The following is a 19,822-nucleotide window of genomic DNA, read 5'->3' on the forward strand; positions in this document are numbered from 1 at the left end:
ACATCTGCACTAGACTGCATGAAGCAGCTTTCACTCTTAAACTACAGTTCGATGCTACAAAAGACACAATGTTTCAAACTGCTGATTGTAACAGGAAGTCAACGCTCTATTGAGGAAGTGTGTGGCCCTTAAAAGGACCGTTGATGTTTTGATAACGAACAGAGAAGAGTTTAACCGCCGAAGCCGTACAGAGTGCGTCCCTGTCTCTTCAGAGCATACACCACATCCATGGCGGTCACAGTCTTCCTCTTGGCGTGCTCGGTGTAGGTGACGGCATCACGGATCACGTTCTCCAGGAAGACCTTCAACACACCGCGGGTCTCCTCGTAGATCAGACCGGAGATACGCTTCACTCCACCGCGGCGAGCCAGACGGCGGATAGCGGGCTTGGTGATTCCCTGGATGTTATCACGGAGCACTTTACGGTGACGCTTAGCGCCTCCTTTGCCGAGTCCTTTTCCTCCTTTTCCTCTTCCGCTCATTTTCACTGGTTGAAGTCTAACAACAAGATGAAGGATGCTGCTGGTTCACTGATATTTAAATCCTGTCTGAGGACGTGATAGAAGACAGAGGCGGGGCTTTTCTTCTTCTTTTGATTTAACTGAAGGGTGATCATTAAACGCGTTAGCGCCACCTGCTGTCTCCTACTGCTTGTTGCTGAAAGTCAAGCAAAAAAGTTGTATACTCAACAATGTACTTTATAATTACTGAAGTACAATATCGTGGACAACCATGATGTATTTCTCTTGTAATTAATCATGATGTGGAGAAACATTTGCAAAGTGTGGTTTAGCTTGTGTGGGTTTGAATTAAAAAAAACTATATGAAAACAAATCAGAAGACTTTAACGAATCATAGCGGTCATATTGACTTAAGACTTTACTCTTCATGATTTATGGAATAAGGTTTAATTCTATGCTTTATGGGAAAGATACAATTTATCAAGAGACTAAACTTTCACCTGATAGGGCAGGGGATAGACAATGCAAGTTTGGCAATGTCTTTAGGGGTCCATGCATGAGGTGTAATTCATATGCCATTGTTCACGTTGTATAAAGAACAATGTCAGTTTAGGGGTATTACCTAATGTCATTGGTCAGCTTCTGCAAACCTGCATCATCTACCATTTTTAAACAATTAAAAAGAAGAGGAGGAATGTATCTCTGACATGCTCCTTTATTCATTTGTTCAGTCCGTGTGTGTAGACTGACTTTAAAAATGTTTTTACAGCACCAGAGAGTATTTGAGATGCATAAAGAAGTCTTTCTGTATTATCTTTGTGGAATATTTTAGCACAGAGACACAAAGCTGAATGGGAGCAGGGATTAAATTCCTGTAGCTTCATTATTTTACCCTCACACCCAGAAACCAGCCAGGACTCCTGGACAAACAAACATGATGATCTTCAATATTACTATCATTAATAATTTTGACATAACGTGATATTTTACGTAAAGGTTATGAGAGGGTGCTTCCAGTATATGGACATGGTGAATAAGAGGTATCTGCTGCAAATACCGCGAGACGTTGCATTTAATTAAGCAGACAAAAACATTTCATTAATCAGGTTAAACTGAGTTGTTTTTCTTTCTAACGGACACTTAAATAAATACATACAAATAATTCAGTGTATACGACCAATGGCACTTCACTCACCTTTAAACATTATGTTCAATATTTATTTATTTAATATTTGTTTATGCATTTCTTTTAGCTTTCTTTAAATTGATCAATGGATCAAACACGTTTGAAAACACGCAACTTTTACTTTGAAGGTGAGGCGTCTCTATTTCCGACTCTGGACTTCCTTTATTCAATTTTCATTATTCAAGTACTGTGATGTAACACGCTGATGTTTGGGGTTGAATTGTGTTACACATGTTCATTCAATGAGACAATAACAGACAAAGTTAACTGCGTTTATGCAGCATCGGCTATGAACTACGAAGTCACACGTAGCAGAATTAACAAAAGTAATTATCAAGTAATACTCCTAAACTGACATTGTTTATTATATAACGTGAACAGTACAATTTAATCAAACATATTCTGTATTTAAGAGGTTCGGGGATGTAACCGTCAAATTCTTTACGTTTTAGAATACTAGTACAGAATGACTTAATTGAGGAGTTGTCATTTATGGTGAAACATGTTTGCAGAAGAGGAATGAGCTCTTCAGAGAGAGTGAGGTGGCTCTTAAAAGAGCCGTTGTGGTTTGTGGATCAGCAGACAGCTTAAGCTCGCTCTCCGCGGATGCGACGAGCCAGCTGGATGTCTTTGGGCATGATGGTGACCCTCTTGGCGTGGATGGCGCACAGGTTGGTGTCCTCGAACAGGCCGACCAGGTAAGCCTCACTGGACTCCTGCAGAGCCATCACAGCGGAGCTCTGGAAGCGCAGGTCGGTCTTGAAGTCCTGAGCGATTTCTCTCACCAGACGCTGGAAGGGCAGCTTGCGGATCAGCAGCTCCGTGGATTTCTGGTAGCGACGGATCTCTCTCAGAGCCACGGTACCGGGCCTGTAACGGTGAGGCTTCTTCACGCCGCCGGTGGCCGGGGCGCTCTTACGGGCAGCCTTGGTGGCCAGCTGCTTCCTGGGGGCTTTGCCTCCGGTGGATTTACGAGCGGTCTGCTTGGTTCTTGCCATGACTTCTTCTTCTTTCTCTGATCAGGACAAACATGCAGTCGACGAGGAGACAAGCTGCTCTTAAACTGTGAAATGGTGGCGCAGCTTCAGACCTCCGGCTCCTGATTGGTGAGGGGCTCCTCCTGGAGCTCAGCCCCGCCCAGAGCAGCGACCCACCGCCCGAGTCTCCGCTGCTCATTGGCGGAAAATGCTTTCAAATTATCCGCCAAAATGTAGAGTGGTCCGCCTGGAGAGGAACTTCCTGCAACAGATGTGCTCAATGAATGCTGGGAATACACACAAAGTAAAGGCAAAGGGTTTGGTTGGACAATCAGTTCAATAGCCAAAAAATACGGTTTATATGGGTTAGAGTATGGTCCCAATGTAATATGGGGAAATGTTCCTCCCTGGATACTACCAGCTCACAATGTGGATTTAACACTCATAGAACAGAGGAAAAAAACGGGAAGAAACTTGTATGACATTGGACATCAGACACAAGTATACATCAACAATAACTATTATAACTATCTGCAGATTTATACAGATGGATCTAAAGACAACGGGAATGAACACGTAGGATCAGGGGTATCCATACCAGAATTTAGTGTGACAATAAGCAAACAAATTAATGACAGACTGTCTGTCTTTACAGCTGAAATTATAGCAATAATCTTGGGACTGCAATGGGTAGAAGAGGTCAGGCCTGAGAGAGTCGTCATCTGTTCAGATTCTGCTGCAGCTTTATTAAACAGCCTAAAGTCAAAACAATCAATAAGAGAGGATTTAGTGATGGAAATATCTCTGATAATGTTGAGACTTCAAAGACTGGGAATAAATGTGCAATTTTGCTGGTTTCCTGCTCATGTAGGTGTGGAGGGCAATAAGAGAGCAGATATGATTGCAAAGAGAGCTCTAAAACTAAAAGAAGAGGAGATGTTGAATATTCCTTTTGGAAAGGGGGAAGCTAAGTCATCAATAAAAGAGGCAGTACGGGATTTATGGCAGAAGAAGTGGGACAACGACAACAAAGGAAGACATTATTATAACATTCAGAAATCCATAAATAGTAAGACATACAAAGGGAAATATAGAAGAGAGGAGGTCATATTATCAAGGTTAAGATTCGGACATACAGGACTTAACTCAACTCTGTATTTAATGGCAAAAATGGACTCAGATAAGTACACTATCTGTAATGATACTGAAGACGTGGAGCATGTTATCCTGTGTACGTTGGGACGGAGGTGGAGTTTGGAGGAAGTTCTTGCAGTGGACGAAGAATGGCGTGAGTGCTATAGGGCTCTATTGCGATTTCTTAATGAAATGGGATTAGACCGTAGGATTTAGTTGTTAGTAGGTGTAGATTATGTTTAATTATTTAGTTATTTACATGTACATGTTATGTTATGTTATGTTATGTTATGTTTTATTTTATTTTTCAGATAGAACAGGGATGAAACTTTTACCCTGAATCGGCACACTCCGGTACAGTAGGTGGCGGTATGCACCTATTCAAGTTGGTTGCGATCCGCCAATCAAATTTAAAGAAGAAGAAGAAGAAGAGTGGTCCGCCCTCTGTTCTTCTGCAGAAAGCCTCCTTTCTGCTTGGGCTGTTTGTCAGGAACCGTCCCACGCGCTCCGCGGACATATAACAGAGGGTTTCGGTTGTTGGTCAACATTTATTTTCTAAAAGCATCTAACGGTGAGTGGCAGAGAAAAACCCGGAGGTTTTCAGTGGTTTAGTGAAAATGTCTAAAGTCCAAATGCTGAGATATTTAGTCAACCAGCGACTAACTGCGGCTGCGGAAGAGATATTTGGTCTGTTTGAAAGAACGATAGCAGAGCACGAGGAGGAACTCTCTGCTGTAAAAGAGGAGAACGAGCGACAACGGAAACTACTGGACGCTGTTTTAAACCCTCAGCTTCGGTTACACAGAGCAGACGTCCAGCTGTTGGTGGTTAAAGAAGAGGTTCCCCCTGAGCAGCAGGAGTGGAGCTCCAGTCTGGACCAGGAGGACCCAGAGCCCCCACACATTAAAGAGGAGCAGGAGGACCCAGAGCCCCCACACATTAAAGAGGAGCAGGAGGACCCAGAGCCCCCACACATTAAAGAGGACCAGGAGGACCCAGAGCCCCCACACATTAAAGAAGACCAGGAGGACCCAGAGCCCCCACACATTAAAGAAGACCAGGAGGACCCAGAGCCCCCACACATTAAAGAGGAGCAGGAGGACCCAGAGCCCCCACACATTAAAGAGGAGCAGGAGGACCCAGAGCCCCCACACATTAAAGAGGACCAGGAGGACCCAGAGCCCCCACACATTAAAGAGGAGCAGGAGGACCCAGAGCCCCCACACATTAAAGAGGACCAGGAGGACCCAGAGCCCCCACACATTAAAGAGGAGCAGGAGGACCCAGAGCCCCCACACATTAAAGAGGAGCAGGAGGACCCAGAGCCCCCACACATTAAAGAGGAGCAGGAGGACCCAGAGCCCCCACACATTAAAGAGGACCAGGAGGACCCAGAGCCCCCACACATTAAAGAGGACCAGGAGGAACTCTGCACCAGTCAGGAGGGAGAGCAGCTTCAAGGGCTGGAGGAGGCTGATGTCAAGTTCTCATTCACTCCTGTGAAGAGTGAAGATGATGAAGAGGAAGCTCAGTCCTCACAGCTTCATCAAAGACAAACTGAACAGATGGAAACAGATGCTGATGAAGTCCATGTCAGTGATTCTAGATTTAGTGCTGGTAAGAAATGTTTTAGATGCTCCGAGTGTGAGAAAACATTTAGCGCCAGAGGAACTCTGAAGAGACACATGAGAATCCACACAGGAGAGAAACCTTTCAGCTGCTCTGTTTGCAAGAAATCTTTTAGCTGCGGTTCAAATGTAAAGACACACATGAGAATCCACACAGGAGAGAAACCTTTCAGCTGCTCTGTTTGCAAGAAATCTTTTAACTGCGGTTCAACTTTAAAGAAACACATGAGAATCCACACAGGAGAGAAACCTTTCAGCTGCTCTGTTTGCAAGAAATCTTTTAACTGCGGTTCAACTTTAAAGACACACATGAGAATCCACACAGGAGAGAAACCTTTCAGCTGCTCTGTTTGCAAGAAATCTTTTAACTGCGGTTCAAATTTAAAGTTACACATGAGAATCCACACAGGAGAGAAACCTTTCAGCTGCTCAGTTTGTGAGAAATCGTTTAGCCAGTGTTCAACTTTAAAGTTACACATGAGAATCCACACAGGAGAGAAACCTTTCAGCTGCTCTGTTTGCAAGAAATCTTTTAACTGCGGTTCAACTTTAAAGTTACACATGAGAATCCACACAGGAGAGAAACCTTTCAGCTGCTCTGTTTGCAAGAAATCTTTTAACTGCGGTTCAAATTTAAAGTTACACATGAGAATCCACACAGGAGAGAAACCTTTCAGCTGCTCAGTTTGTGATAAAGGATTTAAGTACAAAACAACTCTAAAGGCACACATGAAAACTCACACAAGAAACAATCCCCTTTAGCCCTTTTACCCAATCCCCCCTCCGAGCGGTGGGCCCATAGGGCGGCTCAATGTATATTTTTCGGGTTGTTCCTGGTCACAGGTCACACACGGCCCTAAACCTCGTTACGGTGGTGATTTATTGGAAAGGTGTATCATTTAAGACACGTTGCGTTCTGTTAATATAACGTTATTAGAATTAGAATTAGAAACACTTTATTAATCCCCAGTGGGGAAACTCATTTTGCCACCCAAAGACTCATACAGACGACACAGTACACAACAGACAAAGACACATTACAAAGAATAAATAATACCAGACAATGCCGTATAAAACATGATTGACATCAGAAAGATAGAAACCTCTAAAGGTGTTCATTAAAAAATCGGACAGCTGCTGGAACGAAAGACCTTCTCAGTCGTAGAACACTGAGGCATCCTGAGTTACCCAGCTAGTGTTGTTTTTACCATTGAAATAAAAGTTTTGCTGACGTAAATATCTTCTTGTATGAAGTTATTTTGCATGTTCATACAGAATTGCAGAAGGCAATTAATGTGTTTATGCATTGACTTCTGCAAGTATGTGTTTTCCTTTGTGTAATGTTATAATTTCTGTTGTCACTGTTGAGTCACCCAGTCCTACGCACCTTTTCACTGTACCCACCCTCCCTGTTTTTCCTCCTAAATTGTTTTGAGGAAATGTGTTTTTATGATTTAGGGTGGATGTTTTCCTGGTAATTTTAATATCCCTTTTCTAGTAATGTGCATTCTGAGCTTAGTAGCCTACATACTGTAATGTCAAAAGAATGTTTCTAAATTAAAATTAATTAAATCACACAGTCATTTGACTTATTGCTGAGGGTGCAGAAAAAGATCAGAAGGCAGTTAATGGGTTGAATTTTGTCTTCTGCAGAAGTAAATAAATGTTAAAGGAAAAGTCAGAGCTAAGGCCAAGACTCGCTCCTCTCGTGCTGGACTTCAGTTCCGAGTCGGTCGTGTTCACAGGCTGCTGCGCAAAGGAAACTATGCGCATCGTGTCGGTGCCGGCGCCCCCGTCTACCTGCCGGCTATGCTGGAGTACCTGACCGCTGAGATCCTGGAGTTGGCAGTAAACGCTGCCCGCGACAACAAGAAGACTTGTATCATCCCCCGTCACCCGCAGCTGGCTGTCCGCAACGACGAGGAGCTCAACAAACTGCTGGGCGGAGTGACCATCGCTCAGGGCGGCGTGCTGCCCAACATTCAGGCTGTTCTGCTGCCCGAGAAGGCCGCCAAGTAAACCTGGAGCCTCTCTGACTGCTGGAACCAGAACCAGAACCTCAAAGGCTCTTTTAACCCTTGTGTCATCTTAGGGGTCGCCACTATGTTTAACAGCATAGGAAACCCCCTTAATGATCTTTTTTCAACTTGAAATTCAATTACTTTTCCTAGAATGACCCCAACATGAGAACAAGTTCAACATTGCTTTTGTTCATATTTCCATAAAAGCTGTATACCAACAGGGTCTTGTCTTAGGGGTAATTTTTGACCCGGCAGTTATAAAATCATTTTTATACTACAGAAAAAAACACACCACAACAACACACACACACACATACACACAAGACATTGAGATTACGTGTGCTACTGATTGAACTCAGGGAAAATGAAAACTTTCTCGCGAATATGCAGCATCTCCCCTCCACGACCCCACACCTGGCTGAAGTTCACAGACAAAATACAAACAAGATCAGAGAGAATAAACATTTCTTGAAAGCATTGTTTACTAATGGGGGAATGCAGTCAGAGGCTATAAGGGTGCTGCAGATGACAGTAACCCCAGACAACTGGAAAAGGATGGATGACCAAGATGATTGACCTGCGTGCCTACATCGAGCTGCTAACATTAGCAGGTGTGTGTGTATCGGTCCCGAGGCGAGGCTGCATCTCTTTGGGATGCAGAGAGTGGAAGGGCGATTTTCCGTGCAATGATGTGACGATACGATTTAATAATCACGAGTCAAGACCTGCAAGGCGTGTGACAGACAAACTTGCAGCCATAAGAGAGGTCTGGGAGAAGTACACTGACAAAAATGATACTTTGGACTAACTTAAAAAAATTATTCTAATTTCTTACATGTAATTCTTTTAGTTTTTATCAAGTTATATTTTCAATTTGGTTGAAAGCTAAAATTTTGACTTGATCTAAATCAAAATATTGCTTTGCAAATTTTTACTTGATTTAAATAAAAAATATTGCTTTGGCCAAAGACAAAACTTTACATATACACATATCCAATTATAGTTTTTGCTGATTAAATGACTAATTTGTTACAAGCAATTATATTTTATAGTTTTCATGTCTCATAATTACACTATTATAATAAGCTGCAACTGTTTTTGCCTTACTTACTGTTCCTGTCAGACAATAAATCACTGTTCCCCTATTTGTTCCCTCTAGATTGATGTAAACCTGTATGTTTTATGACTTTGTATCACCGACAGTAATTTAGTCACTCAAACACTAGAGACATCTGCTCACAGAAACGTTTAGGTCTTTGGCGCATGCTCAGTCCCGCTCAGAAGGCATCCAATCCTGTGCAAGCAACAGCACAGTGCAATTTGCATCAAGTTGATATATATAGACCATCCTGTGCCTCTGGAAGTATCTTCCGACTCAGAAGAAATCAAGAATCATGCCTGACGCCACTGTCAACATCAAAGCGCCCAAGAAGGGCTCCAAGAAAGCCGTCTCTAAGACCGCCACCAAGACCGGCAAGAAGAGGCGCAAGAGCAGGAAGGAGAGCTACGCCATCTACGTGTACAAGGTGATGAAGCAGGTCCATCCCGATACCGGCATCTCCTCCAAGGCCATGGGCATCATGAACTGCTTCGTGAGCGACATCTTTGAGCGCATCGCCGGTGAGGCCTCTCGTCTGGCTCACTACAACAAGCGCTCCACCATCACTTCCAGGGAGATCCAGACCGCTGTCCGCCTGCTGCTGCCCGGTGAGCTGGCGAAGCACGCGGTGTCTGAGGGAACCAAGGCCGTGACCAAGTACACCAGCTCCAAGTAAACACCTGATGGAGACCAACAACACAAAGGCTCTTTTAAGAGCCACACACTTCATCTGAAGATGAGTTCCTGGTGTCATTACGGTTTAATGAAGTTAATTTAACCACACTTTGGTACTAATTTGGCAGACTTAAGGAATTTCCTTTAATGTTGAATATAGATATTACTGTAATGGTGCAACGTTCCAACAAGCACTAGCACACACCAACTATATAAACTGCACTGTTTTCAACAAGAGCAAAGTATCATTCAATTTCTAAAATTGGAAACTGTACGAACTCATCTGGTGCTAAATTAAATCATAACAAAACAGGAGTTTGGATCGGAGATGAACGACTTAAATGTAATAACGTTAAACCAGAAATAAAAATACTTGGTTTAATATTTTGGAACAGAAAAAGTAGTAGAAATTGGGAAAACAAGTATAACAATATAACTAGTTATAGTCAAGGCTTTAATTTTATCTAAACTACTCTTTTTATCTTACATTTTTCCTCCATCCAACAAAATGATCATCCAGTTAAATAAACAGTGTGTGAACTTACCTGGGACACAACCAGAGAAGTGACCAAAAGACAACTGATGCATAAAAGTGGAGGGTTAGGGGCCCTGGAGCTCTGCGTCAGATTACATGTCGCCTTTATTAAAAATGTCTCTGCTGCCATCTCCATGTGGAGGAAGAGAAACGGGAAACTGAGACAAGGCCCTGAATAAAAGTTATTATACCGTGATTTTACTAAACAACTATCAACACCTACGTATCGACTGGAATGATCCATCTATCTTTTGAATCAAGAGGTATTTAATAAATATGGTGTATTTAAGTAATTAAAATATTAAAAGATAAAAACCTCTCAGAGCATCAGAGATGTCCACCGGCTCATCTGTCAACAGACTCGCTGTAAGAGCGACTGTTTCATGCAGTTATGTCACAACAAAGAAATGTCCCATGATTCATTGTGATGAGGACGAATCACAAACATCTACTCATGGACGGTTCCAGAGCTCAAGAGGTCTGGTCCATGCTTCACGGCCTCGGCCTAGTTTTACATGTTGAATATAATTGTTACGTTTGCTCTGTTCGATGAGAAGATGCCTGTTTAACAACAAGAACCTTTCCATCTCATCTTCAGCATCACGTTTTAAACTTTGGGAAAACTAGATGGTCGATGGTATATGAACAGCAACATGGTAACAAAACGCATTCACAGACCTCAGGAGGAAAACTAGTGATAAAAACCAGACCTTCCCGTGGCATTTGCAGCACTTTCTTGTGTCTCTGTTTTTGTGTATTATGTCTATGTATTTTTAAACTGTAAACCCGTTATAAATTAATAAAGCTTATACCAAAACTAATGAACACCTTGTTCACGCTCCACACGTTGTGGACACAGCTGTTTCCTCACTGCAGTTTAATTCATGCATCATAGCTGAATCACAGCAAGTATTTTAACAAATTAACCAGTGTTTCACAGAGATATCCCTAATGAACAAAATGGAAAACAAAATCCTGAATAATATTACTGCGATACGATAACCGCAGGTTAATAAAAGTGACTCAGAAAATAGGACTTTATAGGAAACTGCTGTATTTAATTAACCTATGGGTGGAATATAACTAAACACATGTATTCAAGTACTTTATCTAAACCTAGTTCTGAGGGTGAACTCTTAAAAGAACTTGTGAAGTTTGAAAATATAAAAAGTAGTATTTGCACAATACATGCAACTTCATATGAACAAATTCACGTCGGAAAAGTTTTAAATATTTATCAGATCTTTTGGTTAAACCATGTTCAACAGACTTCTGTAAAGATGATATACTTGTTCAAGAGGTTTTTTATTTTTGAATATAGTGCAAAAGTGACTAAAGCCGGAAAGAAAATGTTCATTCATTAGACTATACAATCAATTAGAAATATTAACACTTCACAAACTCACCACACCTCAGAGCAAATTTTAGAAATATTACGTCAAAGGGTTGACATGGAGGATAACTTCATTAATTGGAGAAATATACATGTCCAGCCTTGTCGCCAACAATTTGATTTCTCCAGGATACCAGCTCTTTAATTGAGGAAGTGTGTGGCCCTTAAAAGGACCTTTTGTTTATAATCAACGTGTGATTAGAGTTTAACCGCCGAAGCCGTACAGAGTGCGTCCCTGTCTCTTCAGAGCATACACCACATCCATGGCGGTTACAGTCTTCCTCTTGGCGTGCTCGGTGTAAGTAACGGCATCACGGATCACGTTCTCCAGGAAGACCTTCAACACACCGCGGGTCTCCTCGTAGATCAGACCGGAGATACGCTTCACTCCACCGCGGCGAGCCAGACGGCGGATAGCGGGCTTGGTGATTCCCTGGATGTTATCACGGAGCACTTTACGGTGACGCTTAGCGCCTCCTTTGCCGAGTCCTTTTCCTCCTTTTCCTCTTCCGCTCATTTTCACTGGTTGAAGTCTAACAACAAGATGAAGAATTCTGATGGTTCACTGATATTTAAATCCTGACTGAGGACGTGATAGAAGACAGAGCTTTTAGTCTTCTTCGGATTTAAATTACAGTTGATAATTATCTCTTTGCTGCATCAGCGCCACCTGCTGAACAAAAGCCTAAATCAGTGACACCATGTCTCCTACAAGCAAGAGTGACACGTTGGTACTCAATAATGTACTTAACAAATTAACCAAAGTACAATATCAAGGACCATCCTGATGTGACTCAATGTAGACATGTTGACAGACAGTACTTTAGTATTCTGTCTGTTGTACTAGTTTCTAAGTGCTTTTTTCTCCCTTAAATCTGATGCCACACAGTAAAATATATTTGTCCAGGCCGCTGTCATCATCTAATTGTAAGATCAGCCACACTGTATCACAAAGGTTGTAAGATATGATTTTGTCGTTCATGATTTTAGTGATCTGGGGCCCTCTGCCTCGGATACAAGTTTATATGCCACCATTTGTATTTTTATTTATTATTGTGTAAATCTCTTTAGTGGCAGAGCCAGTTCAGTTCAGATATTTGTATTTAGTTGTAAAATCACCAAAATGATGTACATGGTATTTTATTTTTAACTCAACTACAGTGTTTCCATTTACATCTGTCAAAGTGTAAACTCTGCTCAGTGCATTTGATAAAACTGAATATTTATAGACAGTTGAGATGAAAGACTCCAGATGTCCTTTTTTTACATTAGTTTTGTGACTTCACGATTTGTTCCCTGAATAACATGAATGCATGAATAACTTAAACATGATCATTTTTTTAGGGGTGGTTGAAACACAATTGATAAAAAGGTTTTGGTCACTTTGTTACTGATGTTCTCCCATTTCTCAAACAGATCTCTTCTCACTTTGTTTCTAGAACCAGTTTAATTGTTTTTTTCCCCCAATGAGACCTTTCTTTTTATTATTCCACTCAAAGAGCTTGGAGACCTCATCAAAGCCGTTTATAACACTCTGCTGGTAGCTATACAGGTCCTTGAGGATTTACTGCAGTTTAAGTGATTGAAGGGCCACATTTGTGATTCTTTGGAGTTTTCCTTATTGGTTACATTTGCAATTTGACGAAATAATAAGAAACCAGGATGTACACACTAATGACACAGATGTAGTGCAGGTCAGTATCTGCTACTGGACCCAAACAGTGAATAGGGCACACAACAACGGATTAAAGTTTAAACACAACAGGATTTCTTCGTCAGATGAAGTGTGTGGCTCTTAAAAGAGCCTTCGTGTTGTCGGTCTATATCAGGTGTTTACTTACAGCTAGTTTGATACATGACAGAATCTAAATTAATGTTTGTTTCCACCAACAGTCAGATGTGTAACGTCATCTCTCTGTGGTTCCTCCTCATGGACTGAAAGAAGAACTGAAGTAGTGAAAGTTGTCCCAAAGATGGCGCTCACACCCAAAAAGTGACATCACTCTATATATTGGCCCTGAATCAGATGTTCCATCTCTTTTATCTACAAGATCTTAGTGTCAGAGAGCTGCTGTCCTTCCTCTGGATGCTGAGTTGATTAAAAAATAGTATTAAATATATATAATTATAATATATTTGAGGATTACAGAGTGTTCTGTGGAAAATTAGTCCCAATCTATTTTGCACTGTATAAATAAAGGTTTAATTAAGGAGTTCATTTTCCATGAAATAAGCTGACAATCAGTTGTCAAAAGACTGGAATAGTTTATTTTTAAGTTTTGCCAAATTCGTCTCAAAAGCCATGAAAAATACCACAGAACAGATTCAACATTTACAGGTACTGATGCAGTTTAGCATCCAACCAGAGACACAAAACAGTAAAGGGCATATATATATATATATATATATATATATATATTCCAATATACTAAACAATATGGAATGAATATAGAAATAAGGGGTAAACATGTATACATTATGAGCAGTATTAACTATGTGTAGTGTGTGTATATATATATATATATATATATATATATATATATATATATATATATATATATATATATATATATATATTTTTTTTTTTTTTTTTTCTACAATATAAACATGTTAAGCTCATCAAGGACTTTTAGTTTTCCAGTTCTACTCAATTCAAGGAGCCCTGAGAGATGCTTTAACAAGTACAACAAAATAAAAATACAGATTGGACACATGCACTGGATGAGTGTGCTTTACTACGGTGGCTGAGTGGGTCGCAGTGCCGACCTTCATTCAGAGGATCTGCAGTTCGATCTGGCTCCACCAGCAGCATGTCGATGTGTCCTTGAGCAAGACACTTCACCCGAAAGTTGCTCCCGTAGGTGTAGAAATATGATCTAACCTGAATTGTCTTTGTCTGCTAAATGACTAATGTATATAAATAATTATACAACTACATTAACAAATACTTTTGAGTTTTATACAAAACAGCAGCCATTTAGTCACTTTGTCTGAGTTTACCAACAAACACTTTCTGTATTTAGAGGAAATGTCTTCAGATGAAGTGTGTGGCTCTTAAAAGAGCCTTTGTGGTGTTGGTCTCCATCGGGTGTTTACTTGGAGCTGGTGTACTTGGTCACGGCCTTGGTTCCCTCAGACACCGCGTGCTTCGCCAGCTCACCGGGCAGCAGCAGGCGGACAGCGGTCTGGATCTCCCTGGAAGTGATGGTGGAGCGCTTGTTGTAGTGAGCCAGACGAGAGGCCTCACCGGCGATGCGCTCAAAGATGTCGCTCACGAAGCAGTTCATGATGCCCATGGCCTTGGAGGAGATGCCGGTATCGGGATGGACCTGCTTCATCACCTTGTACACGTAGATGGCGTAGCTCTCCTTCCTGCTCTTGCGCCTCTTCTTGCCGGTCTTGGTGGCGGTCTTAGAGACGGCTTTCTTGGAGCCCTTCTTGGGCGCTTTGACGTTGACGGTGGCGTCAGGCATGATTCGAGATTTCTTCTAAGTCGGAAGATACTTCCAGAGGCACAGGATGGTCTATATATATCAACTTGATGCAAATTGGACTGTGCTGTTGCTTGCACAGGATTGGCTGTCTTCTGAGCGGGACTGAGCATGCGCCAAAGACCTAAACGTTTCTGTGAGCAGATGTCTCTCGTGTTTGAGTGACTAAAGTACTGTGCTGTTGCTTACACAGGATTGGTTATCTCCTGGTGTGGCTCTGAGCATGCGCTGAACAGGTTACCGTTCCCGTGAGACTCATTTGCTGTAGATCAGAGGTGTGAAAAGTGTTTTATTGACTGAAGAAGACAGGAAGTCAAGACTAACATCAGAACCTCACAAGTTGATACGTTCGGAGTTTACTATACCACAGCATAGAAATATTCAGCTGCAAGTAAAAGTCCTCCATTAAAACTATTTCTTAAGTAAAGACCACTGTTTGATGGTTTAGTTAAGGCCCACAAAATAGACATGGTTCAGCAGAAGTAAGTTACTCATTCGAGACGGAAAAATTATAAATTTAAGGATGTCCCATTGTTTATATAGTTACACACTATACTTAAGTATCAAAAAGTAACAAATCTAAACATGCATACAGGAGGAGAATAAAGTAGCGAAAACACATCCACTTGTAAGGACAGACAGACACACTAACTAGTTTGTATTCATGTTTTATTTTCTGTGTGATGCAGCCTGTAAATGGACTTATTTGTAGCTGTATGACTGATTGTAGGTGGAAACACAAGACGAAACAAATGTCTGTGTTATGAATCCAGTTTACAGTAAACGTGAGCAGCTGCATCAACTCATCTGTCTGGAAGTTCAAGATTGAGCTGCATAACATGATAAATGTGCTGCAAAGCTTCACAGGAGAGAGAGAACGCTGACAGGCTGAGAAACCTGCCACGGATGGATTATAACCGTAATACTTGCTCTGTAAAACCATATATATATTAATAATAATATATACAGTAAAACCAATCATTTCATGCTCATAATGTAAAATAGAAATGAAAACCTCAATTAAAATAAGGGATGTACAATTTAAAATAAATGAAATCATATGTAAAAGTGTGAAAGAAAAGAACAGATAAAACTCAAAACCAGATCTCAGACAGTTAGTGGCTGGATGTCTTCAGGAGTATCCACTGAACTTCAAAGTATACTAAGCACCTACATTAAGATCCTAATTAACATCCTAAAATCCTTTACTTCTTTCAAGATATTTTCGGCCATCAGCCTCATAAAGCAGGTTATAGTAACATCTGTTAAATGTAACTTAGTGATCCGTATCTCACACACAGACGACCATCAACAGGTCTTTGATCTACAGACGTAAATGTAACGTTACTGACCAAGTTCAGCCCTTCTGGCATCAGTGCTTAATATTCTACAGACATGCAGTTTGTGCTGTAAACATGTTCAGTAGATATTGGCAGAAGAAGAAAACAGAATCATAGAATGATAATTTAATACAACACGAAATCTGTAGAGGAATTTTAGAAATTGAATGATACTTTGTGCTTGTTGAAAACAGTGCAGCTTACAGTTGGTGTGTGCCAGTGCTTGTTGGAACATTGCACCATTACAGTAATATCTATAGTCAACATTAAGGGCAATTCATTAAGTCTGCCAAGTTAATATTTAAATGTATTTAAATTAACTTCATTAAACCTCAATAACACCAGGAACTCATCTTCAGATGAAGTGTGTGGCTCTTAAAAGAGCCTTTGTGTTGTTGGTCTCCATCAGGTGTTTACTTGGAGCTGGTGTACTTGGTCACGGCCTTGGTTCCCTCAGACACCGCGTGCTTCGCCAGCTCACCGGGCAGCAGCAGGCGGACAGCGGTCTGGATCTCCCTGGAAGTGATGGTGGAGCGCTTGTTGTAGTGAGCCAGACGAGAGGCCTCACCGGCGATGCGCTCAAAGATGTCGCTCACGAAGCAGTTCATGATGCCCATGGCCTTGGAGGAGATGCCGGTATCGGGATGGACCTGCTTCATCACCTTGTACACGTAGATGGCGTAGCTCTCCTTCCTGCTCTTGCGCCTCTTCTTGCCGGTCTTGGTGGCGGTCTTAGAGACGGCTTTCTTGGAGCCCTTCTTGGGCGCTTTGACGTCAGGCATGATTCGAGATTTCTTCTAAGTCGGAAAATACTTCCAAAGGCACAGGATGGTCTATATATATCAACTTGATGCAAATTGCACTGTGCTGTTGCTTGCACATGATTGGCTGCCTTCTGAGCGGTACTGAGCATGCGCCAAAGACCTAAACTTTCCTGTGAGCAGATGTCTCTAGTGTTTGAGTGACTAAATTACTGTCGGTGATACAAAGTCATAAAACATACAGGTTTACATCAATCTAGAGTTTAACAAATGGGGGAACAGTAAGTAAGGCAAAAAAATGTTGCAGCATTTTATAATAGTGTAATTATGAGACATGAAAGGTTTTGTACTGCACTAAACTGCCTTTATGTAGAAGCATTGTTGGAGGGAGCCGAGAACAAAGGATTTCATTACCAACGACTCCTTCACTGGAATAAATAACTTTAACGGTTCTTAAAATGTTACAAGATTTATTATTTTGTTTATTTCAAAAGACAGGTTTACACAATTAAATGTAAATTGTTACCTCTTCTCTCAACACACCCACAGAACAACTGTTTAATTCAAACATATTACAATCCATGAAAACCAGTTCCTCAAGCTAACAATGGCCACATGAACCAGTTGAAAGCTTTCCTTCTGAACTGGAATAATCAAGTCTTATTATGTTGAGTGACTTCTTTTTCTTGACATACACAGGGCACCATGTTGGGCTGCTGAATTATTGTTGCTGTGGCTTATTGTGAAGGGAGGGGCGGCCTTCACAACCTCTGTTATTACAGTTTATAACAGTGATTGTTGATGCACTGTATTTGCTTTTTTTTTTTTTTTGTATTATTGTGAAACAATAAACACTTGAAGCCAAAGCATTTACCAAGTGTGCCAAACTAAATGAATGTTTTCTGTTTTGCAATTTAATAACACACTTCTTGCAAAACTGTTAACATTGGTCACTACGTTGCTATTTTTGCCAATTTCCTTTCCACATCGACATATATGAAAACACTTTTACATAATGCGTTCACTTACAAATCGGAGCTTGACACTATAAATAGTACTGTTTCTGTCTTCTTCCCATTGCTTCTGCCACCTTTCCTTCAACCTCTGTTTAATAATACTTTTGGTTTCTGATTTACTGAACCTGACTGCAACATTAGTACAGCTATTTTTTGTGGCCTCTTTTGCAGCTTTATCTGCCATTTCATTTCACCCCAATATGTGCTGGTACCCATAGGAATAGGACTGTCAGACCCATCATTTGATTTCTGTATAATGTTTGTTGTATTGGCGGACCACTCTACATTTTGGCGGACAATTTGAAAGCATTTTCCGCCAATGAGCAGCGGAGACTCGGGCGGTGGGTCGCTGCTCTGGGCGGGGCTGAGCTCCAGGAGGAGCCTCTCACCAATCAGGAGCCGGAGGTCTGAAGCTGCGTCACCATTTCACAGTTTAAGAGCAGCGTGTCTCCTCTTTGACTGCATGTTTGTCCTGATCAGAGAAAGAAGAAGAAGTCATGGCAAGAACCAAGCAGACCGCTCGTAAATCCACCGGAGGCAAAGCCCCCAGGAAGCAGCTGGCCACCAAGGCTGCCCGTAAGAGCGCCCCGGCCACCGGCGGCGTGAAGAAGCCTCACCGTTACAGGCCCGGTACCGTGGCTCTGAGAGAGATCCGTCGTTACCAGAAATCCACGGAGCTGCTGATCCGCAAGCTGCCCTTCCAGCGTCTGGTGAGAGAAATCGCTCAGGACTTCAAGACCGACCTGCGCTTCCAGAGCTCCGCTGTTATGGCTCTGCAGGAGTCCAGTGAGGCTTACCTGGTCGGCCTGTTCGAGGACACCAACCTGTGCGCCATCCACGCCAAGAGGGTCACCATCATGCCCAAAGACATCCAGCTGGCCCGTCGCATCCGCGGAGAGCGAGCTTAAGCTGTCTGCTGATCCACAAACCACAACGGCTCTTTTAAGAGCCTCCTCACTCTCTCTGTAGAGCTCATTCCTCTTCTGCAAACATGTTTCACCTTAAATGACAACTAATCAATTAAGTCCTTCTGTACTAGTATTCTAAAACTTAAATAATTTCAAGGTTACACCCCCGAACCTCTTAAATACGCCATTTAATACAACATTTGTTTGATTAATTTGTATTGCTCATGTTGTATAATGAAGTCATTTTAGGAGTATTACTTAATGTCATTGGTCTACTCTTGTCAATATAAATGTATTCTGCTACGTGTGAGTTCGTAGTTCATAGCCGATGCTTCCTAAACTCAGTTAACTTTGTCTGTTATTGTCTCATTGACTGAACACACGTAATGCAATTCAATACCAGAACATCAGCTTGTTACATCACAGTACTTGAATAATGAAAATTGAGTGAAGGAAGTCGAGAGTCGGAAACTGAGACGCCTCACCTTCAAAGTAAAAGTTGCTTGTTTTCAAAGGTGTTTGCTCCATCGATCAATTTAAGGAAAGCTAAATGAAATGCATAAACTAATATTGAGCATAATATTTGAACGTGATTAAACTGCCAGTGGTTGTAAAAAATTTAATTATTTGTATTAATTATATTTATTTAAATAAAGGCTTAAACTGTTTGGGTGAATGTTTCAGGCTGTAGTGTTGAGACCTGCGATGATTTTGACTGTAAAAAGAGTTTATTTACTCTGAACTTTGACTTTATTGCTGGCTCTGTTGTCATGACCGTAACAAAGCTATGTAAAATCCTTCAAGTTTATTTCCTGTTTGCACTTGTAACTATTCTACATAAAAAAATTAATAATAAAAATCCTTTTGCAGGATTATCTTCTGGGCTGTGTATAGAATGCTTCAACATCTTGACTTTCCACCTCATAAAAGTCACTTTCAAGCATTCTTAAATGAACAGTGCCAACCCAAACTTTCAATAGTGTTTTCACATACAGCAGTCTCTAACAAGGTGAACGTTTCTTCTTACAGCAATGGTCTGTATTACAATACATTATAGCAGTGACGTATGACAAGAACAAATTCACAAGAACCAGTCACATATAAAGCAGGTAGAATAACATATAACCTAAATAACACGATTCAACAGGCCTCTGCACATTCCAGCAAAACTGCAGCGCTAAAACACGCCTTCTACCG

General features: G+C 41.4%; 8 protein-coding genes across 8 annotated transcripts; 3 read left to right on the forward strand and 5 right to left on the reverse strand.

Annotated features, from left to right (window-relative positions):
* Nucleotides 1-170: 170 nt before the first annotated feature.
* Nucleotides 171-488, reverse strand: LOC306698549 (histone H4; the record flags this gene model as incomplete). The annotated part of the gene is made up of 1 exon (XM_079162886.1): nt 171-488. The coding sequence occupies exon 1, from the start codon at nt 480-482 to the stop codon at nt 171-173; it is 312 nt and encodes a 103-aa protein (XP_079019012.1). The 5' UTR covers nt 483-488.
* Nucleotides 489-2,234: 1,746 nt separating this feature from the next.
* Nucleotides 2,235-2,645, reverse strand: LOC306698333 (histone H3.2; the record flags this gene model as incomplete). The annotated part of the gene is made up of 1 exon (XM_079162590.1): nt 2,235-2,645. One exon carries the CDS (start codon nt 2,643-2,645, stop codon nt 2,235-2,237), a length of 411 nt encoding a protein of 136 aa, XP_079018716.1.
* A 1,149-nt stretch (nt 2,646-3,794) lies between these two features.
* On the forward strand, nt 3,795-7,405 carry LOC306699060 (histone H2A-like; the record flags this gene model as incomplete). The annotated part of the gene is made up of 2 exons (XM_079163559.1): nt 3,795-3,912; nt 7,059-7,405. The coding sequence occupies 2 exons, from the start codon at nt 3,795-3,797 to the stop codon at nt 7,403-7,405; spliced, it is 465 nt and encodes a 154-aa protein (XP_079019685.1).
* Nucleotides 7,406-8,801: 1,396 nt separating this feature from the next.
* Nucleotides 8,802-9,182, forward strand: LOC306698561 (histone H2B 1.2-like; the record flags this gene model as incomplete). Its single annotated transcript, XM_079162921.1, has 1 exon — nt 8,802-9,182. The coding sequence occupies one exon, from the start codon at nt 8,802-8,804 to the stop codon at nt 9,180-9,182; it is 381 nt and encodes a 126-aa protein (XP_079019047.1).
* A 2,132-nt stretch (nt 9,183-11,314) lies between these two features.
* LOC306699117 (histone H4) lies at nt 11,315-11,626 on the reverse strand (the record flags this gene model as incomplete). Its single annotated transcript, XM_079163631.1, has 1 exon — nt 11,315-11,626. One exon carries the CDS (start codon nt 11,624-11,626, stop codon nt 11,315-11,317), a length of 312 nt encoding a protein of 103 aa, XP_079019757.1.
* Nucleotides 11,627-14,187: 2,561 nt separating this feature from the next.
* LOC306698680 (histone H2B 1.2-like) lies at nt 14,188-14,582 on the reverse strand (the record flags this gene model as incomplete). Its single annotated transcript, XM_079163112.1, has 1 exon — nt 14,188-14,582. One exon carries the CDS (start codon nt 14,580-14,582, stop codon nt 14,202-14,204), a length of 381 nt encoding a protein of 126 aa, XP_079019238.1. The 3' UTR covers nt 14,188-14,201.
* A 1,771-nt stretch (nt 14,583-16,353) lies between these two features.
* On the reverse strand, nt 16,354-16,722 carry LOC306698571 (histone H2B 1.2; the record flags this gene model as incomplete). Its single annotated transcript, XM_079162935.1, has 1 exon — nt 16,354-16,722. The coding sequence occupies one exon, from the start codon at nt 16,720-16,722 to the stop codon at nt 16,354-16,356; it is 369 nt and encodes a 122-aa protein (XP_079019061.1).
* A 1,492-nt stretch (nt 16,723-18,214) lies between these two features.
* LOC306698215 (histone H3.2) lies at nt 18,215-18,625 on the forward strand (the record flags this gene model as incomplete). The annotated part of the gene is made up of 1 exon (XM_079162430.1): nt 18,215-18,625. One exon carries the CDS (start codon nt 18,215-18,217, stop codon nt 18,623-18,625), a length of 411 nt encoding a protein of 136 aa, XP_079018556.1.
* Nucleotides 18,626-19,822: the final 1,197 nt, after the last annotated feature.

This window comes from Pholis gunnellus (assembly GCF_910591455.1).
Source record: "Pholis gunnellus genome assembly, chromosome: 7".
NCBI classification, from domain to species: Eukaryota; Metazoa; Chordata; class Actinopteri; order Perciformes; family Pholidae; genus Pholis; species Pholis gunnellus.